A 25,363-nucleotide genomic window follows, 5' to 3' on the forward strand; every position below is an offset into this window, starting at 1 on the left:
CTTGTATACTTAACTGCCTACAGCTTTGTGTTCACTGTTGTGTTCAGCTATGCAAACTGAGGCATGCTGCATACTGGCCTGCAAACTTGTTTTAAGTCTGGAGGCAGATGTTTAGTGTTGGTGTCAGTGCCTGCTACTTTGGGAGTTATGGCATAGTACCTTCCATGGCCAGGAGTGTAATACTCATCTAATTTAAATCCTCTGTCGTTGCTTTGGATCGATGCTGGATCACGAGATTCAAAGAGTTCGTAGAATTTTGCCAAACTTCAGTTTCCAACTTGGTCATTATGCCTGTGTGAATATATAGGAAAAATGCCAATTCACGTTGCCCTGTGGCATTGCAAATGTTTATCAGTTCACTGTGAAAAAGTAGGAGAGCCAAGTGAGGTGAAGGCCAGTCCAGAGGTGGCCATTTCTTTCCAACTATTCAGTACTGGCCAGGAAAGAAATTGGACCCTTTTAACTGAGAAGTCCCTTGATCTTCAAACCAAGTGACTGGTGTGGTTGGTGAAAGCCATGGGGAATTATAGTGCCAGGATAAATTCCACATGAATCAGCAGGAGACAGCTGACTCTCTGTTAGAATGAGATCAGGTGTGGCAGGAAAGGGGTTGCTGTCTGTCTAGGGTAGGACAGTGATAAACGCATAAAGCAAAAAAATAGGAAAAGAAGTTTGGCATATGATAGCCAAAACCAAGCTGTCATCTGGTAGGACAATCTATCTTTTCTGTTTTTTAATCTGAGAGAGCCACAAAACACTGCTGAAGTAAAGCCTAGACTGATGTTTCAATTGCAAAACCCTTATTTTCCAAGGACTTTTATCTGCTGTTTGGACTGAAATCTTTCAGGCCTTTTGGATGCATTTTGGATATTGTTCTTCATGAGAACATTTTAAAAATAGTAACATTCTTTGTTGACTGTATTCAGCAGATCAGAAAAAAGTAGCGAGTGGTTGGTTATGGACGGGCTGTAGAATGAAACATTTGGCATGTGGTGCTTGTGCTTTGTGTAAAGAAAGATATTTTAAATTAACTCAGTGATGCAGAGTAACTGTGATGCTGAGTATTCAAGAATGATCGAGCTGGGTGTCTGAACTGACAAGCTGGGAAATACTACTTTGGAAATGCATATGGTTCTATAGAGGGCTGACTTACTGCTTTAGATCCCTGGTGCTGGAAAAATAACACTGCCACTGTTAACAGAGCTCATTCCTACCTCCATGGCACAACTTATCCATAGTGGGAGTACTTGTCCCATAAGCATGATAGCGTCAGTCACCACAAGACACACTATGTAGGTGTATCCCACATCTTTTGCAGGTGGCGCTTCCCACTTGGTCCTGCACAAATGTCGAGGCATCTACTCTTGAGGTGATTGATAGAGCAGTTGTTGGTAGTCAGGACTAAAAGTTACGGGGTGGGAAATGTAAGTGGAGGTAATGTGGGTGCACAGAATTCCCTGTAGAAGGTTATCTTGTAGGTGGGATGTCAAGCAGGATAATCAAGCAGGTAGGATTTGTTGCTGAAACACAGCTACAGGCCAGCACCTGTGTCTGCTGCAGGTGCAACAATTCAGAGCAATGACTTTTTACTGTTCCTGTTCAGCTGGCCTCCACTCTTTTTCATCTTTTTTTCCTGTAGTTGCATGAAGCACCAAACTACTTTGTTTCTATTCACTCTGCTGAGTATATGGCTCAGTGAGAGAATCCCATGGCACTGAGTTAAATTGGCAGGATGGCTTTGAGGATTTCAGCCTCAGCATCTTATACCATAAATGTACTTATTTAAACCAGCAATTGCTGCCCCTGCCATGCTCGACAACAGTTGATGCTTGTGCTAAAATAATCAATAAAGAAACAGCTAGTTCTTTTGCTATTTTACTTGCTGACAAAGTCCCAGGTGATATAAACAAGTTACTTTTTTTCATAGTTATTTTTTGGTACTTCAGACTTGAGAAAACTGCTTTAAATTGGAGCTGCTGTTGAGGGTTTTTCTACTGTTGTAAATGTATTCTCTCTCTCAAAAATCCCATTACAGACCCTTAATCTGCATGGATAGGTGCTGAAACATTGTGTGACAAAGCTGTTGGTATTTAGGTGATGCTAGAGGCTGTTTAAGGGAAGGAAGTGTGTCTAGTAAGGCAATAAACACAATGGAGCCAACAGTCTGTGGAGAATTGTTTCATTTTATCATAACTGCAAGAGCTACTCAAAAGTGCTACCTGTTTGTGAGGTAGCAAAAATAATTGCACAAAAATACACTTCACAAATCCAGAAGGATTTTTGAAGAATGTAATGGATTTTAGGGGAGGTTAAGCCATACGTTTCAATCCTTGATTGTTTGCAAAGGGTATTTTTGAGCCTGTTAACTGTTGTTGGCTTGCTTTTTTGCAGGGATGATTTTTAATGAAGAAGATCAGGAAGTGAGGGACTTGGGCTATCAGAAACATGCTTTCAATATGCTTATCAGTAATCGCCTGGGATACCACAGAGAGGTGCCTGATACAAGAGATGCAAAGTATGTACTAATTTTTGGGGAGATCAGGGTGTCATTTCATGTGCTCAAGGACTTACCGCTCACATTTCTGACAGATGCTCTTCAGCCTCTTGTGTTGCTGAAGACAAATTTTCAGCTATTTAAGTAGGAGTGCTTAAGGTTAGGATTTTTATTCTTTGGTCTCTTTGATCTTTTTTGACTGAATGTTGTTTCTGGAGATGTAATTTTTGCCAGCTGGAAAAGGTATGTGCTGGGTAAAGCCTCAGAGAAGCCAGGCTTCATGAGAGAAGAAAGACTGCTAATCCCTGAAAGCAAAGTTTTTTTCCTGATTCTTAATTCACTTAAAAATGTTTAATGAAGAACCAGATTGCATAGACACTTATTCAAACTTTTATAATATTTTTTGTGAGTAGTAGGATTGGCAGACAGCTATTTTGATAGAAGCAAGATTCCAAAAATTATACTTTAAATAAAAGTCAATGTGGAAAAGACCTAGGAATAAAACTTTCTTTCCAGCAATACTGTGATTACACATCCTATGTCTCTTTCATCTTGCCAGCTGTGTACTCAGTTACTTACAGCATGCTACAATTTATTTATTTTTAAGCTTCAGTTTGAGATACTGTACCAGAAGAAATGCTATAGAGATGGATATTAAATGCTCCAGTACCCAAGTTATTGAGAAACTTTCACCTTATGTGAAAGTACTATTTCACATCTGTTGTAAGCCTACAGTGGCTAAGATAGAAGTATGACTTATAACAAAAAGCTCTCTCTTTCTCAGCTAAAGTTCTTGCTTGGTATCTGGATTGCACACTCTAAATGTCTTCTACTGAAAAGCTGATTTTTTTTCTTTAATCTCTCTGATGCATACAGGAAGAAAAAAACCCCACCACTCTAACAACAATGAAAAGATGCAGCATTGAATTGAAAAATAAATAAACCTGCATCTGTTTTTCTAGTGGTTTCTCTGGTGTGGGTAAATGTAATGAATTGTACTTCCTGAAATGTCTCACCCAAGGGCTAAGTTCATTCCAAGTCAGTGAAAAATTTTCTTGTATAATTCTGAGTTTTCATTTATGGTTTCTTATTTTTATTGGATTCCCTCCTGCCTGACATCTTCACATGGCATTAATGTGTGTTGCTGTGCCCCATGGGAGGTATGGGTAAAAACTGAAAATAAGGAGAAAGAATGATCTGCTTTGAGTGGCATTCAGCTCACAGATTAAGATATTTAAACTTTGATAGCTGCATGTTAGTCAGTTTTATTATAACTAGCAGAGATCCAGTCAATGCAGTTAGTGGAGCATACAGAGCTTCAGCTGACAAAATGTACTTGTCAGCCCTGGGTGAGCTGCACACTACCTAGGCTGCACTGACAGCAGTGACTGAAGTGTCTTAATCTGCAGGCTGAATCCCAGCCTTGTTTGTTTAAATAGGTATTTAGCACAACTGAAGGTAAATGTACTCTCCAGCAACTGGCCAATAAAGTTGTGGGTTTTTTGTAGGCCTCATGTGATATTTGTCATTCCTGTACATGTCTGAGCTACCCAAGGTACTAGACAGTGTTTTAACAGCTGGAACAAGCCCTTACTGTTTCTCTTCTTTATGTCTTGAGGATCTGTGATTCTTACTCCCACCCCAATCCATGATATTCTGTTTTCTAATAAGTAGCAATGTCAATTTTAAGTCTCTATTATGTGGAGAGCAATTTAGTGTTCTAAGCGCTGCTATAGATATTACGTGCCTGGGCGCTTTATGTTCAAGTTAGGGCTTCTTTCTACACACTCACTGTTTGCTTGTTATTGAGGAAGTTTCAGTAGTCACCTAACCCTATGGAAACACCACTGCAAATGAAGTGGTAACTGCTTTATTTCTGCTTGCAGATGTAGACAGAAGTCCTACCCTTCTGATCTGCTGCCTGCCAGCGTTGTCATCTGCTTCTACAATGAAGCCCTCTCTGCCCTGCTTCGCACCGTGCACAGCGTCCTGGACCGCACTCCTGCACACCTTCTTCATGAGATTATTTTGGTGGATGACAACAGTGAACTGGGTGAGAGAGCCTTCCACTAGTGCTTTGCTCAGTGCATACACTTCTTGACCTTCCTGTGCTTTATTGATTGGTGATAAGAAAAAAAAAAAGAAGCCATGAGGCAAAACCGGTTCGTGCTGCGTTCCATCTCCAAAATGTGCCAGCTAGTAGAGATGCAGGATGTTCTGAGAAGCCCAAAATGACATCCCCTTTGACACTCTTTTACTGATGAGCTTTGTGTTATACAGACTTTAAAATTCAAAACCAGATGTTGGAGCTAATGATGAGGAATGGTATTTGCAGAAGGGGTGATTAAGCAGTTGTTTATATTTCAGCTATTTTTAATAGTACCTTGTTTGGGCTGCTCTGGTACTAGTCTTTCCATAAACTTTGTGGGCGCTCAGCCATTTTGGGGAGGGCTCTGCATGGCTCTCGCACAGCCTCTTGTGGCCGCCCTGGGAGTAGCTGTCCAAGGCTCTTGGAGCAGCCTGCTCCCTCAGGCTGGAAGGGGCCCTAGAAGGACAGACCTTGCAGAATTGCTTTACTCTGTTGATAGATCTATGCTTCGGCATTTTTCTCTTGAATGATGGACTAGGCAAAGACAGACACGCAATTCAAGTATTTTGGCACTTCAGAAGTAAAATGGCTGTTGAGGAATGTGTTGGTGTAGCAGTACTTGCAAGCAGGACTCTGCAAGTTCCCTGCTTGCATCTGTACAAGTCCACAACGTTTTGCGTTTTTGAAATTGTTCTTGCTTGGTACATATAATTAGCTCCCTTGATGTCATTTGGTTTCTGGAGTAAGGTCTAGCTTGCTCTCAGAGGCTGATTAGATATGCATAATGTAGAATGAAATTCTTGTTATGCAGCTAGTTGATTTCTCTGAGATCAGATAAGATGTTTAAGATATGGGAGAGTACAAAGATCAAACACTGTCCCTTGCTGGTAAGAATGTGTAATATTTAAAAGCTTGTTTTGTGTTTTGGAACCAATATTCACTCTTTTCTTCAAAGACTCTTGTGCAATTTGTTGTTTTAAAGTTCTGTAACCTTTGTTTTCAGAACTAAGCTTATTCAAAACTTAATCTTTTGAATATGATAATACATTTGGTTAATGCCTGTGTTTAGGCAGTAATACCATAATTCTTCTGGCCTGTTGGTAATTTGAAAGCTAAATTTAGTAGCTCCTTTTGTCTTTCTGGCTTCAAGTGAGCATGTTTTGAACCTGAAGATAGGAGGAGATGTTATTTATACAGAGAATTCCTCCTCTGATTTTGCACTGCTGCTTTATTTTAATGGATGGAATTTTACAGCTGAAGAAAAGCAGAGTTGGTTTGGTGACTGAGGAAACAGAGACTTTGGCTGTGCCCTGGATCTTGTGATCTTGGCACAAAGATTAAGCAATTTGTCCTCTTTGAATTATTTTTTTAAAATTAATTTTCCCTACATTACATAGTTCCTGAAATGTTATCTTTGATGAAGTTTTGTCCTTTTCTTCAGCTTTAAATACGGGAGCTTTGTTGCATGTCTGTGCTGTTGTGCAAAGCTTGGATCTTTCCATCTAGTTTTGCCTCAGAAAGCTTCTTGCGCTCCATCAGCAGTCTTACCAACTAAGCAAGGGTTTCCATGGCTTAGCTGAGCCCACTGTTGCATTTTGTTTTTTTCTCTTTGCTGCAAGGCAGGATTTCTTTTTCTACTGCTCCTTGGTTTAGGCTTTACCTGTTGTGAGACAGGCTGCAGGATGGGTTGGAGGCTATTGCTGGAGGCATTCTTCTACACAGGAGAAGACACTGAGAAACAGAAAAGTGGTATCAGGAGTGTGGCAAATATTCTGCAACTCAGTACTTTGTAATAACACCGCTGACTCCCATCCTAGATTTCTCTTGTTTGGAGAAGCATTTGTTACATACACATGGAGCAAGATAATGCTCAGTTAATTTTTGGAGACTGTCTGCTGGCTAAAAGGGACTAGTTCTCTCCCTGGAACAAAATTTCTCAGGCTGAAGCAATTTTTTGGGTTATGTCAGAAGAAATCAGTCTTCCCAGTGGACTTGAGGCTGACACACAAAAACCCCAAAAGATGTCTGAAACTAAGCTGCCTATTGAGAATGGTCCATGATGTGTTCAGTCTCAGGCAATGGCTGGACACAGTTGGCAGCAGAATGCTAGTTTGTCAGGGTCAAAACTGTGCTCTGAGTATTTGCTGCTTGGGGCTTTGTTGTGGGCCTGGTTTAGCTGCCAGTATGGACACGACCTTTGTGGGTTTTTTCTTTCCTTTTTTTTTTTTCCTCCTGATGTTTTCAGAGGTTTGTGTGCATCATCATGCAAAACTGCTTCCTCTTGTATTATATGTCCTTTCATGCAGCCTTATCTACCCTAAGTGCTGAGTTTGATAGCTGACCTTTTCTGTTTTGTGCAAGCCATTTATTTTGTGCAGTTGTACACTGTCTTTTACTTGCTGTGATAACTCAGGTGAAGAATGATTCAAACACTAGCTTATTTTTAGATTTTTAAGTCCTTCTGTCCTGCTTATTTAGGTGTCTCATTTGGGCTGCATCCTATAGGTGACTTTTATTTCAATAAATTTCTAGACGACTTTCTCAAAAAAGAGAAAATTCCTGTTGCCTCTGGTATATCATGTCATATTCAAGATGAGGGGAAAGAATTCCTGTAACCCAAATGAATCCTGCCTGTATCTCTCAAGGGGTTTTTCTTTGTTCTAGAGTATTTTTTAACACCATATTTGCTCTGTGGTACCTTCTCATTTTTGATCCATGATGCCACCTTGCAGTGCATAATCTGAGGTCTTAACACTGTGAATTGCTTCTGGGAATTTCCTTTCCAGTCCTGTTGCCTCAAAGTTCTTGTGCTGCCTGAAGGTCAGCTCTGGCTTCCACATACAGGCTTTTGGCATTTAATCTTGTTAACAGCAATTTTAACATTTGAACTGACATTCATCAGAGTAATAATGTTAATTCCAGCATATCCTCTGTTGAAAGTCTTTCTATACTAAGGTTCTCTGTGAAGACTCAGCTAGCTTTTTGTTTTTCCTCCTCATTTGATATTCCTTTTTATTTCTCCATAGGCTCATTAACTTAGGTTTTTCCATTACTTCAGCCTTCATGTGTCCATCTTCTTTTCAGTAGTCCTGCTTTAACATTCGAAACCACTGTCCTTGGGTGAAAAAAGTATTGTTGCTCCTACAAATCACCACTGATGTTAGTTAAGATACAGTAGTGCCTCTAGACTTCAGTGAACTTTGCTCTCCTTCAAAAGCACATGCTTGCCAGCAGTGTCTTTTATCCTTTCAGATTTTAGAACAGCAACCACCTGACCAAGCTGTAATTCTCTGTACCTTCTGTTTTATGAGCTGAGCAGGTACACATAATGAAAGGTATCTTCATGCTTCTTTTTAAAAGTGTCATTGTTTTAGTGTATGGAACACAGTAATTTAAATCACTTGCCTGTGTGAATGGGCTTTTATTGCTTCTGCTGCAAATGACAGTCAGCATGAGAAGAATTTGAGAATAGAAATGTTCTTTTTTTGTACAGTGCCTTTTATTTTTCTTTTAGCAGCAGTAATTGCTTTTAGCATCTAGTCTAGTAGTTCCACTTAACTTGAGTTATATTGTATTAAAGGCTTTGCAAACATAACAAAAAGCTACCAACCCAGTCTGCATTCAGGAAACCAAGGCAAAATATAAAACCTGAGATAGTGGCAGGGCATAAAAAGTAATTCTGGAAAATGCAAGGAAGTGCTTATCAGCAGGAAAGTACTCAGTGGAAGACCTACTCCTATGGTTCATCACCCTTTTCCATGCAGGGTAAGTACCTGCTTTGTATTTGTGGGTTTCCACAATGCAGGAGGAAAAAGTGAAGCAGTGCAAAATGCAAAACTTGTGAATAAAGCAACAAAAAAAGCCCACAGGAATTGGAAAGCAGGTGTAGGATATGGGATGACTGACTGTCCTTAAGAAACTCTTGGTTTGAAGCTCTGCTGTGTTGGGGTAGCTTTATGATCAAGTTTTTGGCATGTTTGAGTTGAACATCTTGGGACTTTAAACAAAGCTTTTGCACTTTCCATCCAGTTGTTGAACTTGTGTTTTCCTTTTCTCAGCTGACTTGAAGAAAGACTTGGGTGAATATGTCAAAACTCAGCTTCCAAAAACCACAAAATTGGTAAGAAATGAGAAGCGTGAAGGCTTGATTCGAGGAAGGATGATTGGAGCCTCTCATGCCACAGGTATAGACTTACTTCTACTTTTCCTTGCATACTTTGACCATCTGTTAGTTGGGTGACTTCTCTCCCTGTAGTGCAGCTCTGTCAGGTGTACAATGCTCCACCTGGGTTTGCCTTAGCACTCTGTCGGGGCTCTGCACATCCTGCCCTGCCAGAGACCATCTGCCATCCATCTAACAGCCAGCCCAGCCTTTACACAGTGACCCCTTGTTCTAACCTAAGCAACCTGATGCAGGGGAAGAAAGATTTAGGATAATGTTTTCTTAGGAGAGAGACATTTTAGCAAGTATTTCAGAATATTAGTGACTTATTTCAAAAGTTAATTTGCATTGATCTTTGGCTGTTACATTAACTTACATCACAAATGTCAACCAGTGTCTTCAGTGATGCCTCTATAATGATTATTGGAGACCTTAACTAACATGACCTGTGTTTTTAAATGTTTGCATCATGCAGTTTACCATGATCTTTATAAAGCTTTCTCCAGTATTTCCTCATAGCTTTACTGAATTAGTCCTCACCTGAGGTTTTTCTGTTCCTTAATGAGAAAGTATCAAGGACAACTTGGCACTTGCTTATGTGTAAATACAGGGTAGATGTAATAGTCACTGTTTTTATAGTTTTTAATTAACTTGAGAAAAATTTTGCTGTGTAAGAGGGGGAGAGTGCTTTTTAAGTCCCCCAAACAGTGACTTGGCACATTTGGAGCCAAATTTGAGTTTTTTAAGGCTTGTCTGAACCTTAATTTTTTGTTTTGTTGCTTTTTTTTTTTTCTTATATAGGTTTGCTTTTGATAAAATGAGTTAATTATTTAGAGTGGGGTCAATGAAACAATAAAACAAAAGCAGTATTTGGCAAAGTTTAGTGTAGAATTTCCCCTATTCATTCCCTGAAAGAATGTTGTGTCAGGAATATCTCCCTCTACTGGGTATTGTGTTCACAGAATATTTTCTTCATGTTTCATGTGAAAACTATCTCTTTGAATTGGCAATCTGCTTCCTTATTAAGGTAAACTCTAATCTGGTTTCATCAATTTAGTGGTCATATTTCTCATACAAGCTTTTATGTTGTTGCAGTGTTAATCAGGACAAACTATTTTTGCTGCTTTATGTATAATGTGTGCCTTTTACTACAATCTGCTTCCCGGTTAAATTCTTCGGTGTCTGAGGAAGTATGTGCTGCTACTTCAAATCATTTTGAGTGGCAGATATAGTCTCTTAATTGGCTTTTACTCATTAGCATTGTAATGGCATAACCCAGAGAGAAAATTGTACTTGCACTTTCCAAGCTGTGCTAGGATTCACTTGAGTTATTGCAATTTTAATTTGTTTTACTGCTTTTCTGAACTGTTGGAGTCTGCTGGTTTTGTGTTTTTTTTTCTCAGTCAAATACTGTCAGTGACTATTTGTATGTTTCTAAGTTCTTTTCTTCAAAGCTCTTTCCCATCTCTTCCACCTTATTCTAGTGTTACATAGAATTGATGTTTTTTCATCTAAATTCAGATGAATCTTTAGGCCAACTGAGCCTGAAGGTCTCTCATGAACCAAACTGTACCCTCTGACCGTGGCAGATCATCCCCATGTAAACTGATGGGACTGAAGTGTTGCCTGGTCTGGTACTGGTGGATTTGCCCATTTAGGGTGTTCACTCTCCTTTCAAATTGGTATGACTCCACAATCATGAGATAATGAAATGGGGAGGTGCTTTATGTTACTTTATATTCAATAGTAGGAGTGCAGTGGCCTGTGTCATGGCTGGATGCAGATTAATTAATCAGAAGGGCTTGGTTTAAAATCCACAGATCTTAGCTGCAGCAGTACCTGGTTGGCTGCAGGAGTGTGATATGGAACAAGGCCAAGGCAATTGGAATCAGTGGAGAAAACCTTCCATGGGGATAATTCATTCAGCCCAATATCAGTAATTTTCAGCTACCTGTAGTCTAGCTCAGGCATGGGAGGTACCTGCATCATGACAAATGCACCTGCTGACTCTTCAGGAGCGGGTCTGGTGACATTTCATTTGAAGTACAGCAGCTCTGCTGAATCTGGGTAGAACATCTGGTGACTAAAAAACCCTGTCAAAGAAATACAAGTAACAGCCCTCTTGAGTAATTGATAGTTAATTGTGAATAGCCAGGACCTGGCTTCTGCCTTGGTGGCTGAACTAATCTCTGTGGAGTCTCTGATATGTCAGTGCCTCCAAGTGCAGATGGGGTTCCCTGTCTGTTAACACAGGGTGGTGAAGATACTGGTGATACTCTGCTGCCAATATATTTGCATGTGTGTTTGTGTGTTTCATGTCACCATGGATCTTTGTGTTTTGTGTGCTTTGACCTCTGTAGGGAAAGTGCTGGTATTCCTGGACAGTCACTGTGAGGTGAATGAGATGTGGTTACAACCTCTGCTGACTCCCATCAAAGAAGATCGCAGGACTGTGGTGTGCCCTGTGATTGACATAATCAGTGCTGACACACTGACCTACAGCTCCTCCCCAGTTGTGCGTGGAGGGTTTAACTGGGGCCTGCACTTTAAGTGGGACCTTGTTCCTTTGTCAGAACTGGAAGGACCTGAGGGAGCCACTGCTCCAATCAAGTAAGGTTCCTCTGATGTGGTGTGAAGCTCTGTGTAACATACAGATGATATGAAGCACTTCTTAACCATTATGGAGTGTATCTGTGCAGAATTAGAAGCAGATGTCTAACCTATCAAATCTCTGACTTGTTTATTTTACTTGGAAATGATTCTAGTTACTATTACCTATTTTACTATAGTTTCTGACATTTAATAGCAAATTAGATGCCTCTATCTTACTAGGTCAAGAAAGCATACTTTTAGAGAATACTTGTACAATAGCAGCTTTTGCTAAAGACAAAAGTCTTAAGGAATTTGTTATTCTGTTTTAAATCTGTCCAATAATTTCACTTTTGAGCTATGCATTGGTGTTTGTTACCAGTCTGTTGATGTGTTTGGCTTAATGATGATTTTTAGAACCACCTTTGTGCCAGTAATAGCCTGCATATCCCACTAATACAGGCTTTATAACTTCTGTGGTTAAATGCTAAAGAATTGCTAGATTGGGAAAATACGGTTTTGTGCTAATAGCAAAGGTAGTTTCCTAGCTGATGGGAGAGAATATCAGAGCATTTGGTAATTTTCTATTTTTTCTATTTTTTGCTTTAGATTTCATTTATATTTTTTCTCAAACAAGCAGTTATTTTGTCATAAAGCTTCATAAATGAAGACATATGGATGTGAAAGCCATCTTTAAAATACTTCTTGCCTCTTTGCACAATGTGGCAAATGCTTAAAACTAACTGTTGGAAGCCTGTCTGTATTGTTTTTGTGGTCTGAATTGCTTGAGAGACTTTATGAAAACAAAAGTCATGGTACAACTTTACATTAGGACTTGAAAGTTAACTTCCTTAATGTTCCAGTCATTGGTGGCTGTCTCACCTGTACAGAATTGGCAATATCTGGTTCCTGCTGGGCACATAACTGTTATAAAATGATATTAGCAGACACCTGTTTTTTTAGTAAAAGACACACGTGGTTCAGATGTGAAAGTCGAAGGTGTCCCAGTGTGAAAATCCTTCATGAGAAGGCCCAGCGCTGGTAGAGCAGTGGCAAGAAGATGATTGTGCTTTTTCTAGTTGCAGGCATCCACCTCAGTGCAGAATTCAGGTTTGAATTCAAAACTTATTTTTTTAATAAACTCACTACTTGTAGAGAATGTGGCACTTTCCTAAGATTCACAAAGTGAATCAGAAATGGAACAGTCTCATCTCTCATTCTCTTGAGCTGTAATTGACGACCTTTTCAGGCTGATGCAAGCAGCTGCAACACAAGATTCTCTGCTGCAGTCTGACAGCTCTGCAGTTAGTCTTTCCACGTCTACCCATCACAAGGTTTGGTCTGAGAAGCCAGGAAACTTTTAAAGTTACTTAGTTTGACTGGCTTGTTTGGAAAGTGTCACTGTGGCAGCGTCTGAAGATAGAAGGGAAAGGGACAGACTGGGAGAATCTTAATGGTGAACCAGCATAGAAAGTATTAAAATTTTTATTTTTATTAAGAACTATTCTCACAGTTAATCTGGAACATGCCTGAATTAGTTCTTGCTGTGTCCAACACTTTCTGCATTCCTTCAGCTCACTTTTAGGAAAAACTCCCATGGAAAAGGTAGAGAACTTTATAGTAAAAGGGAGTCTAATAATCTACAAAGATGACATTTTCTGCATATGAAAGTGACCTTTCCTATGTGGAGGTCTCTGCCTGCTTTGAAAAAGAAGCTAGATTGCTCTTTAACCTTTGAAAATGGCTTTCCATCAAATGGAAAGTTACATTTTTATAGAGACCTTCAGAATAAAAGATTTTGGTGTTAGGGATGGAAAAATTGAGAGCAACCTTTCAACCCTGGCTTTAGAGTGACAGAAAATGTAGTAGAAAATGGTGTGAGAATAAGCAAGGAAAACTAGACTTAGGCTTGGTTTCACCAGAGGTTTTTATTAACAAGGGTAAGAAAAAGCCTGTTCCCAGTCCATAGTGTGTTCCAGCTATCATACTATGTATTTATGTAGTGTTTTTATACTCCTGTGCCCTTGTGGGGCATCTACATATTATAACTTTGTGATACAGTAGCAGTTCAATCTAGGGACTGTACAACAGGGATCATATACAGATTTTTACAAAATAAAGCACCATTGTAGTAACACAGGCAAGGTGAAAAACTGGGAAGCCCCAGAGAGAAGATCCATGCAAATACAGAAACTGTAAATACCTTACCTATAAACATCAATGATGAAGCAATGCTGCTCCTGGTATTTAAATTCTATCTATGTCACAGAATAATACTTATTTTAGCCTCCTGGCTTGTATAATTTAAATTTGGACATTGTTTCTTGATCTGACTTAATGTGGGAAAGTAATATATGTTCTGGATTCTACTCTTTTTGCAGTTCAGTCAAGCCTGGTCTGTGTAAGTTGCTCTTGTAAGAGGAGCAAGAACATTGTTATGTGCAAGTGTATGCATCTGTAATGAGGGGAATTAGCTTCTGGTAAAGACACGTCTAGTTGAAGGCAGCTTCTAAATTTCACTGTAGAAAACTTGATGGACTCCAAACTTGTGCAGATTTTTTTTTTCTTGTTTTGTTTTTTGTAGAAAGACAGCCATCTTGTTCCTCTTTCCCTGTCCCATCCCTTTTTCCTCAAGTTTACTATGCATGGAAGTACATTGTTTAGGGATTAAAATAATGAAAGATCACAAATACCACTTTAGAGATCTACTTTTGAAAATGTTTTGAAACTAGGAGTGTGATCTGATGAATTCTAGTGTCTGCAGGATTTAAATTGTATTATGTAGGTTTAAATGTAAGCTTTGGGACTAGCAGATTCAGCTAAAATTACTAAAATTGGGTTTGTTTTTTTTTTTTTTTTTTTCTCTAAAAGAAAATTAACTTAATTCAGTTTTCCTTTTTAGGTCACCTACTATGGCTGGAGGCCTGTTTGCTATGGATCGTGAGTACTTTAATGAACTTGGACAGTATGATAGTGGCATGGACATCTGGGGAGGAGAAAATCTGGAAATATCTTTTCGGGTAATTGAACTTTTATGTGTATTGGAGTATGACCCTTAGTGTCTGGCTGCTTCTCTTCCCTTTGTACAGTTTCTTTAGCACTAGAACAGCTATTTGCACACAGAAGTTGGATTTATCCACTGGTTTGACAAGAGTCTGCCTGAAAATGAGATGCTATCAGGACAAAAATGAAAAGGGGATTAAAAAGTGAAGTTAATATAAAAAAAACCCCAAACAAACACACAGCCCCCCAAACTTTAGAGAAATCTGTCAAATTGGGTCATTAAAGAAATTGAGATTAGAGCTCAAGAATAATATCTGGCATTTCATAAATTTGAGTGGCTTTAAAGGAGTCTGTACTGAATAGTCTTTCATGTTTTCATTACAAAACAGAATTATTAGGTATCTGTCTGAAGTGTGAAGAAATTGTTGTTACTGTGTAATATAAAGTTTCAATAAAAAGGGGCTTTGAAAAATTGGAATATATTCAGAGTTTTTTAAGGTCTGGAAGTCTCGTGTCCTTGAGGGAGAGTTTTCAAGAACTTCAGTCTTTATCCAGGAGAGGTTTTTAAACCGACTTGATTATAACTGCGAATGTGAGAAGATTTTTCTGAGATTGGAGAACATGTTAGTCCAACAAAGGGCCAGTAATGATAATTTGCTGGAAGCTGAAGTTTAAGAAGAAATTAAAAAAAAAAAAGGAATTAGAATGTAGGTGACAACTAGATCTGGGGTGCAATGTAGCTGGATTAAGGCACCTACATGTAGAATATGAATGTGAACAGTATTTCCAAGTACACATATACTTAACAGAAACAGACAGCTGTATAAAACAGATGTTTATACTTGGTTGAAAAGCTCTCCAGGCTCCCTTGATTATATTGTTTGAGCTTCATAATATTTTGTGGAAGTGTATATATGTAATTCTCATGTAGACAAATAAATTTAGATATCTTAATCTACAGTTGAATTCAGCCCATACATCTCAGTGTTTTCTAATATGTCATGAAAGCATAAAGTTTTAGAAAATTTACTAAATGGTTTGTGAAAGCCATGGCATGTTATGTGGAAAGTGTTATGATATGATAAAAAATAGTATTTTCTAACCTGAAGATTTAAGACTTTGACTTCTCAGATGGCATGACATGTAGAACAACGTGTGTGTATAGATACACTTGATGTGTAAGTATAATGTATGCGTGATGTGTAACCCATTATGTGTAAGTATCCCTTGAAGAAGGGGAAAGCATAGTGAGCCTTGTCGGTTTACAGCCAATGAGGTGTGTTCTGCTTTTGTCTGGACAGATCTGGATGTGTGGTGGTAGACTTCTGATCATCCCCTGCTCGAGGGTGGGACACATCTTCCGTAAAAGGCGTCCCTATGGCTCACCAGGAGGACAGGACACTATGGCTCATAACTCATTGAGGCTGGCACATGTGTGGATGGATGAGTATAAGGTAAGAATCAATTCTAGGTCACAAAATAATGATATTAACTGCCTTGTTTGTCAAAGGACTGTATCCCCCTGCAGTCTGTTAGCATCTCTAGGAAATTTCATTACAGAAGGAAGACGCCATTAATGTAAATTTCAATATTAATTCCTGCATTTTGTAAGATGGTCATTTGGCTTCTGAGTGCTCTGGTCTACTCCCTGTTACTCATGCTGCCTGCAGGAGATTCAGTTTTATGCCTTTTTAATGAAGTAAAAGATGACCAGTGAGTTCTTGTAACCTCTGCATTGCTTTGTGTCCAAATCAGTTTTACTTGGCAACCATGTACTACCTCTATATACCTTCGGGTAATTTCCATGTTGGCAAGACAGGGATTTTGTTGGTTGGTTGATTGTTTTGTGTTTTGCTTAGCAGCCTGAATCTTAATCTGTCTTGCCCTGGAAGATCAATTAGGATTGACTTCTGGATTCAAGGGCAAGCATATTCCTTCCATGTCTTGAGATTTTGGTGCTGATGGTTTTCAACGTAGATCAGGTTTTTGCAAAGCCTTGATCTCTGTGATGTTTGATTGTGAGGCCAAAGGATTTGCTGTGTAGGCAACTACTGTGTCCCCTATAATTTCTATACAAGACATATTAACTCTATATTCTGTAGATATTTGTTTCAATTCCCATCTTTTATCTTGATGTTCTGTCAGTTTGAGGAACCTATTAGGGGCCATTAATTTTAATCTTCCTTCTCCATCTCCATAATGCATTGGTAGATTTGATCTATCGCTTTCCCTTTTATTGGTGTCTGAGCAGAGTTCTATGATTAATGATGGCTTTCTCTGAAGCTTGGAATTGATTCTTTGTTATAATTTCCAGATAATACTTCATTATCCAACAAGGACTGCTGATCCTAGCAGTCTCTTATCACAGACTTATGTCTTGAACTTTTCCAGCTGTTTCATTTCTAATTTTCTGACAGTTGCCAGAGACTGTCAGTATGACAGATTTATGTATGGAAGGCAAGCCTGGAAAAACTTTGTTTTTATAAATGTAATGCAAATATTTAGGGCCAGTATAATTTACTGAAGGGATTGTATGATGAATAATACAAAGACAGACTTAAAGAACTTGTTTTGCAGCAAAGAGCAAGTATCAATATTTAATAAATAAAATTGCATAATGTAAAGGAAACAGCAAGAAGTTCAGAAATATCAAAAGCAAAATGTAAAAGTGGTAAGTTAGAGTTTACAATGGAAGTAAATAATGCATAAAAGGTAGGGTACTAAAATTTGGACTTTTATCGGGAAACAGACGATTGAGATAGCAGAGCTTGTTTTTTTAAGCAGACCAGTTTGTGATAGTGATGTCCAGTCTATCTCCAAACTTCCTCAGGGTTGTCCAGATATCCAGTGTATATAATGTTTCCCCTTCCTCTGCTGTTAAAATAGCAGTGATACATTGAGTGCATTGAAATACCCACAGTTCTTGATAAGGACAGATGTGCAGTTTGATTTGAAATGACACTGGCACTCAATGTCAGAGGCAGCAGAAAGCAATTGCAAACTGTCAGAACCACATCATGGTAAATAAATTCTAGGTATCTCCTAGAGATTAATCCGACAAATGCCAAAGTTCAGTGCTCTGAAAACTAGTTTCTAAATAATACCTAGGAAATGAGTTAATGTGCAAATACAGTGCTTTTTGTATGAGCTCTGTAAATGTAGATGGAATTAAGGACTGTACAAGGAGATTTTTCTTATGGTTTTAATAATAGTATTCATGCCATATTGTACATTCATTGATTCCTGTTTGTCCCCATTGTATTAAACAGCACATAAGATTGAGCTGGAATCTTAGTCTGTCCTTGCCTAACCAGGTACAATTCCAAGTATAGTCAGAAATTAGAATGTGAAAAAAATTGTCTTGGGGAGCCTTTCTGGAGATGATGCAGCTGAATGGAAAAACCTGGGCTTCACAGAAAGCCCAGGTGACAGCTGAAATTCTTCATGTGAATAAACGCATGGTTCCACTGAGCTTTACAAGATGGGCCCATTTATAGGTCTATTCTGATACAAGTTTCTTTTTTTGTCCTGGTAACTTGTAAAGTTGTAAGGCTTGAAATTGTGGAATTCAAAAATATACTTGAACCCTACAACAATGAAAGCAGTCATTTGGACAATAAAACTAATTTACAGAAGCCTTGGCCAAATGAGCATGATGACAATATAAACATCTGTTTGTGGCCTAATGACTCTAGGATACCTTTACTGCCAATGGAGAGTAGGGCTGATTTGTTTCCTCCTCAAGCTGGCATCTAAAAAAGGTCAGCAATTCATGCCTGAGAAGTGTCCTCATCAAAAAAACTAGTCTGGAAAGATTAGTTCAGAGTTAGGCAAGATAAATCTTGCCTCCTGTGGCAATCTCAACACTGGAGTTGCCTAATGCCAGTTCCAAACTTAACGGTTGAAAGCAGTAGCAAAATGAAATGAAACTTTAGGAGTTCTGTGAACAGGAAGAAGTTGCAAATCAATAATCTGAAATTATTCTCCCCATGCCCCTAATCTGTTTGTCTTAAATACAGGAGCAGTATTTTGCTTTGAGACCCGAGCTAAGGACGAGGAGCTATGGAAATATTACTGACCGTGTAGAATTGAGAAGAAGATTGAGCTGCAAGTCATTTAAGTGGTATTTAGATAATATCTATCCTGAGATGCAAATATCTGGGCCCAACGCCAAAGCTCCGCAGCCAGTTTTTATTAATAGAGCACAGAAACGGCCAAAAATAATCCAGCGTGGAAGGGTAAGATTAACTTTCTTAAATACAGAATTCTGTTTTTTAATTGTTTTGAGTTTTGTTTTTTTTTCTGAAAGATTTGCTCAAATACAAGAAAAATAGTCTGTTTCCATAGCATAGAGTTCCAGTTTTGTGGTGAGCTGTCCTGAAAAGAGCAGAAGGTGTCTTTACGCAAAGGCAAATCAGTTTCACTCTGATCTGTATTTCAGGTCATCTTCACACCTGATACTATTGGATGAGTTTTCTTACCTCAAAGCTCCAAGTTAGGAAGTTTTGATGTCTTTAGAATGCGATTCCATGGCTGTTGGTTCCGAAGATGGATTTGGATAGAGAGAAATTTGGCCTAAAATATTCATGCTGTGTTGTCTTATGATAGAAGTTACAGTGTAATTACTTTCCAAACTTACTGCTTTTATTGATAATTTTCTGCATGGATGAACATTTGCAGCTGAGACTGATGATGGCCTTTCTAGTCTAGACTTATTAGATAATGAACAGAAATGAGTTTTGCTCTTTTTTTTTTTTCAGAGTAGAAGTGAAGAGATGTATTTTTGTGTATTCATGAAGGAAATAATTATTAAATTACTGCTTTAGCTCTGGCACCTATGTTTATGGGCTTGTGTGCAAGCAAAGCCAGCATACAGTTGCATCTGGTACAGGGCCAGATTTGTCTCATGTGTCCTTTTTTACACTTCCCAAAAGTAATGGGTAACTTCAAACCTGGGACAACTTTCTCATTGAAGGAGATCTTTAAATAAACTGTTTCATAACAATGATTATGGTTAGCAGATTCTGTTGTAGCTCAATAATTGGAAGCATTAAATATGTAAGTAGCCCTCCTTGCAGGGTAGAACAGTCTGCAGCAGCTGTTGGCAGTTGCTGGTCCTGCAAGTAGATTCAGGGTGGAGAACCCAAGTTCATGCAGAACCTATTGACAAGATTAGATTTTGCTTGGAAGCAGCTATCTGGGAATTCACAATTTGTGCAATATTTTTATAACTGTATCCCAGCCAAGCTGTGAAGTTACTAGGGCAAATGTGTAATTTCCCTGAATAATACTGATACAATGGGCTTGATTGCCCATGTTGCTAAATGCTGTTATTCCCCTAGTAAGATTTTTTTTTTCTCTCTCCATTAAATTCAATAGCTCTCTGCTGTCATTCAGACAGAAGTTTAACTAAGGAATTGCTGATGTGGGGGAGGCTACTGAGGGATCCAAAACAACTCTTAAGGGGAAAACTTCCTAGCAATAATTTCCCATAGTCTAATTTGGAGAAAAACCCTTGTGCACCCTTTAAGAAATGGGAGACAAGGCACAGAAAAATGCAGTTCCTTGGCTTGGTTCTCTAGGGTTCAAGAATTATACCCAGCATTGTATGAGTGTCAGCGTTGGCTCTGATGATTGTATAAACTATTTCCAGATGCCTGCAAGGAACAGAATGATCAGCCAATGTCACCACTGTGTGCCAGACTCTTTAGGATTTGGGATGAATCATTCCAAATCCCAACTTATTCTCAAAAGCTAATTGGTCCAGAGATAAGTGCTGGTTTGACAGCTGGGGAGAACTGTAATGATCACAAATTGTGACAGTTCTTAACAGTGTTATCAAATGCTGATCATCACGGCCAATAAAAACAAGGACAGAAATCATATAAAACTCGTGTAGCTGTATGGTTTGAAAGCCTTCTGTTGAGTGAGGAATGATGAGAATGAGACCTCTCCTAGAAGTCTCTGGGGTGTAAGGAAATGTTACTTAGAAGGTTTTCTGTAATTTGTTTCAGATGTGTGTAGGGAACAGGAGAAACATGGTGCACTTGAGGAGGCTGTTGATGTGCCTTGGGACAGCTATTTCCAGAAATGTTGTTTAGTGAAGAATATGATTTGGTATTTGCACTCTCTAATTCTTGCTATCATGTGATGGAGCAATTCTTCCAGTAATAAAAAGAAGGTGTCTTTTGGTTTCTAAAAATCTGTAGAATCAATACAAATGCCAAGACAGCTATGTATGTCTCCATAATAAAATGCAGTTATCAATCAGCCTAGCCTTGAGCTCAGAACAGCACATTCTTTCTCCCTCTACATTTGGCTCCAGATTGGAAATAATTATTTTTAATGTTGATGCCAGATCTGGGCCCTGCCATGTCCCACACACCCACACAGTGACAGTCAAATGCATTTCTGTGCACTTTGTAGAGAGCAGGGCTCCTTGTGAGGAAGGAAATGGCAGAGCTGTGGCCATTGCTACAACTGCCTTTCTCCTTTGTACCTTTGGCTGCCTGCTGTGCGGTTCTTCATGTGCTGGCAGTGACTACTGCCTGAATAGCCTGATCCCCACCACATTGGGGGAAGAAAAATAAGCAAGTCTTCTGCTGCACACCAGTTAGGTTAGGGCACCTCACTGAGTAACTCTGTGAGGTTACATACATCAACATCTTCATGATTCTTGACTTCTGGAATAGGACAACCTAATCCACAAGGTCTTCAGAAAAATTTCTTGGGTGACTTTTAGGGTGGACAGCATTGCCCAAACCAGGAGAGGCTGAAAACTTTGTTTGCTTTGATGCCTTATGCTTACAGTTTGCATCCTGGGGCAGATTCCTGACCTGAACCTAATCCCTTGATATAACATTACTCCATCTCAGACTAGGCAGTGCATTTGAACTGGAATGAGCATTTCAGTGTCTGTAAAATTTACCCTTCTTCCCTTATCTGTCATTAAAATAACTTTGTTGGTAGCTATGGCTTTTCATTTACCTGACTGTGCTTGAAAATCTCTTTGCAAACAACAGAAGACTCTGAAACTGGTTGTGTTTATATAATTCCATCTCCTTGTTCAGTGAGGCTGTCCTGCTTCATGAAGAGAGGCTATGGGATGAGACTTAGGTTTAAGCTGAAGTGCAGTAAAGTGTAGTTCACAGAACAGTTGATATTCCTGAGGTGTAGTAACTACCTAGGTCCTGAGACTTTTCTAAAGAGTGAAGAGGGAAAAGAAACTTGAGAGAGTACAGTCATCATGTGCTGAGCTTTGTTATGTGTACCATAAAGAGGGAATTCTTGTTGTAATTAGAAAGCAAAATAGAACTACTTAATGCTGGGGTTTTTTTTCCCCTCCAAATTATCTGGAAAACAAGACGATATTTTAAAAGGGAGAGAGGTTTTAATGCAAGTTTGTTGGTTTTGGGGGATTTTTTTTTTTGAGCACGCTGAGGCTTAGGGCTTCCAAAGCATTGCCATGTATTCCCTTTGGTATGTTATGTTTGTTGTTCACTCTGTCCACCAAACTATTTTCCTTTCATAGTTGTATCACCTTCAAACCAACAAATGCCTGGTCGCCCAGGGCCACCCAAGTCAGAAAGGAGGCCTGGTAGTGGTTCGGGAATGTGACTACAGCGATCAAAACCAGGTATGATGTTCCTAATTATATTGAGCAGTGATTCACATCTCACAAATTGCTGATGTGGTTCCTGCTGGCAAAATGCTTTGGTATAACTTCTCATCAACAAACGGGTTGATTTCAGAGTATCGTTCAAACCATGAGGCTGGCTGAGGAAACTGTGGAGCTTACTGCTCTGTACTTACTAATGCTGAGTGGTGGATATTATAATCTCCTATCTTTCTGGCATGAACCTTGGTATGTGGCTGAAGATTATCCTTAAGTGGCTCCTGACAGGTTCATAATCCATTCAGAATTTGTAGAAGCTCTTTCAGCCAGTTCCTCATACGAGCCTTTTCCTGGCCTGTTGTTCGTTGTGTACTGTACAACTAGTACTCTGCTGCTGCTTTGGGGTGAATGAATGATTTGTTGTTATCTTTAAATAGAAGGAATTATCAGGAATTTAGAAAATTATTTGGCTACAAGTGAGGATTAATAGGGAATGGATGTGAAAAACCAAGAAAAGTTTTGATATTACTGCAGGGAGCCTGAAATAACAGAAATTCAGGACTTGGATGAACAATCTCTGGGGTAGAAAGACCTTTACCTAATGCCATAAAGACTTATACCTAGCTAAGAACTACATTATGGTTTAGGAGCCCATGGGACCCAAGTCTGAAGACTAGATTGCACCTAAAGAGGAAAGTAATCAAAGACACAAAATAAATGGTGCATGGGATGTAGTGTAGCTGTACCAAGGGTGGGTTGTACAGGACTAAGCTGACAGTCCCAAATAAAAACATGTATGCTTTGCCAACCAATGGGACTTTATACCTCCTACCTGTGGTCTTACCAGTTGATTGTGACAGAGGGAGACAACATGATGGGTGTTAGCTAGTGTCTGGATGACTGTGGTTGCCTGTACCCATGTGATCTTCAGTTGCCACTTAGAACTGAACTATACATCCTAGCATTACCAAGTTGTAGGCCCCTATTTTAAAGGTGAATTAATTTAGAATGGAATAGGATTCAGGGTTTTCCCTTGTGATGCCTTCCATTAGCTACGAGAAAGTCAACAAGTCTTACTACCTGTGTAATTGTAATAGTAGCTGATTGGCACCAGTGAACATACGTTTTCGGTGCCAGAGGTGTTGCACTGCTTTCTGAGCCATTCATTCTCTGAGTGAGAAAGCAACAGTGACTTCCAGTAGATGATATCCATGGTAAGAACAGGTGGGTCCTCACAGTTACTCTTCCCTATCTCCTTCCTGCAATATTTCTAATAGTTGACTGTGACACGGTTGGAGGAGGAGGAGGAACTGTTGCTTTTAATTATCAAAACATTTTTCTGATTTTTTTTTTTTCCTCCTGGAGACAAACTTCACATAGCCTTTGGAGTTGAGAAAGACAAATTAATGCTCAGATCATTGATCCTTGGCCTCTTTTCTTACGAATCTAGTTTACTGTGGTGAATTAATTACTTCACATAAAAAAACTGGCTGTGCTATCTACTTTTGCAGTGATTTTGTTCTAATAAATCCCAGGAGTGCATTCAGCTAGCTTTCTTTCATACCCTCTTGAACAATCTTGCTGTAGATACGTGAGAACAATGTAGAGAAGGATGACGCTTAATTAAAAACTACTGCTTATAAAAGTAGCAAGAAGATTTCAGAGTACTGGAAGCTTTTAAGTGTTGTTTCTGGTAACACTCAACCCATTGGCATTTCCAGCTGATTTTTGCTCTATAACCATCTGTGTTATGCCTATGGCCTAATAAGTCTGTGCTGGATCTGGTAAAAGGCAGGTGCCCAGCTATCCTGTCCCCCAGATGCCCATGGGCAGCAAGTTAAGTGTGTGTTACTTAATACACACAGTTGAGACAATTATTGTGGAAGATCTCAATCTGGGCTTTACAATCAGAATTGTTATGATTTTATTTAGTGGGTTTTTTTCTGAGCCAAAGATGGTATTTTTCTAGAATTTTTGCTTTTTCATGAGTGTCTAATTGTATTTTGCCATGTAAGCTTCCAGCATCCTGTGGCAGTGAGTACCACAGCTTAGCTGTGCTTTCTGTGGAAATAATTTGATGCCATTTGGTGCTGACTTCATTTGATGCCAGCTCATTTTTCCCTTAGGAACAGGAATAAGTTATCATTGTTTATCTCCTTCCAGGCTGTTTTCACTCTTTGAATAGGTAACACCCTCCCTGGAAAAATACGTGCTGCTCAGTGAATTGAAGGAACAAAGTGCAGTCTGGCTGGGAAAACAAAACTGGGCTGCCTTTGAGAGTCATTGGCTGCTGTTCTTTTGGTTGGAAAAAAATCTGCTGTGTAGTCTTTTGACTGGAAAATGGTCTTCTGTGTAATATGGATAATGCATGTGGGAGCTGACGTGGAAAAGTGGGTGTGTAGGGAAACCAGGCTCACTGGAGTCATGAGATTTGCCTCACATGCAAGTGTCTTTGGCCTTCAGTTTATGCTTGTGTTGTTTTCTCTAGCCTTCATGGCTACTAAGAAATGCTCAAATTCTCACTTTTTGATTTAAAAGAATAACTGGTATTGTATAACATGTAGTTGTATCACTGTTGTGGGTTATACTGTCAAGTGAAGGCCACTCAGATGATCATTATTTTTAGGTAAAGTTAAAATTACTCAAGCACATCAAACTGTCCTGTTTTCTAGGACTTGACAGTGACATTCAGTTCATTTTTTTTGCTGTAAAAAGATAAAGCAATAAGGAAAGTAGTTGTCACAAAGGTGATGCATCTAGAAAATACTTGAAAAATTTGTCTTTCTCTAAGTTACAGTGAGAACTGGGATGTTTCATTTACTGTAACAGAAATAGACTGGAATAATACTGGGGACTGAACACAAATTTAGGAAACATTGTAGTTAAATAATAGTGCAGGTAGAAGAGGAGACAGGATCTTGTAGAACAAAGGTCAGTGCAGAGAGTTCTGAAGTAACAAAAGAAGCAGAAAAATTGATTTTGAGTTTTGGACAGAGAAGGCTAATGTCGAATGAGAAATTTTGTAGTTAAAGAGTGGTTGTGTGAAGGAACTGCCAAAATTGCTGGACACTTCTGAAATTCAGGAGTGTGACCTCTTTCTGGAAACAAAACTGAGAACACACACCACAGGACTTCAGTGTTGAAGGAGGACAGAAAATATTTACGGACACTGGAAGATCATAATGGAAAGACTGGAGGTGTCTGAAGAGTGGAAGTAAGAAACTGTGGTGTAGATTCTACCCAGAAGTTCGTCAGATGGTCATTAGGGGACAAGGTTGCTGAAGCAGGCTTTGGGCTAGACACTGCCTGAAAGGAGCAGGACTAGAAGTAGTTTCTGAAAAACTTGGAAGAGAAGCATCAAAGAACAATAAAAAGGAAGGTTTCGGAGTGAAGCACAAGGGCCAACCTAGG

General features: G+C 39.1%; 1 protein-coding gene across 3 annotated transcripts in view; it reads left to right on the forward strand.

Moving 5' to 3' along the window:
* Nucleotides 1-25,363, forward strand: part of GALNT11 (polypeptide N-acetylgalactosaminyltransferase 11) — a 52,209-nt gene that overhangs the window by 17,592 nt on the left and 9,254 nt on the right. For all 3 annotated transcript variants that reach the window (XM_051612431.1, XM_051612432.1, XM_051612433.1), the window contains exons 3-10: nucleotides 2,392-2,515; nucleotides 4,381-4,547; nucleotides 8,642-8,767; nucleotides 11,106-11,355; nucleotides 14,237-14,354; nucleotides 15,639-15,791; nucleotides 18,357-18,575; nucleotides 21,869-21,973. In XM_051612431.1, the coding sequence (XP_051468391.1) occupies nucleotides 2,392-2,515; nucleotides 4,381-4,547; nucleotides 8,642-8,767; nucleotides 11,106-11,355; nucleotides 14,237-14,354; nucleotides 15,639-15,791; nucleotides 18,357-18,575; nucleotides 21,869-21,973 (1,262 nt within the window). The remainder of the gene's footprint in view (nucleotides 1-2,391; nucleotides 2,516-4,380; nucleotides 4,548-8,641; nucleotides 8,768-11,105; nucleotides 11,356-14,236; nucleotides 14,355-15,638; nucleotides 15,792-18,356; nucleotides 18,576-21,868; nucleotides 21,974-25,363) is intronic.

This window comes from Apus apus, chromosome 2 (assembly GCF_020740795.1).
Source record: "Apus apus isolate bApuApu2 chromosome 2, bApuApu2.pri.cur, whole genome shotgun sequence".
Taxonomy (NCBI): Eukaryota; Metazoa; Chordata; class Aves; order Apodiformes; family Apodidae; genus Apus; species Apus apus.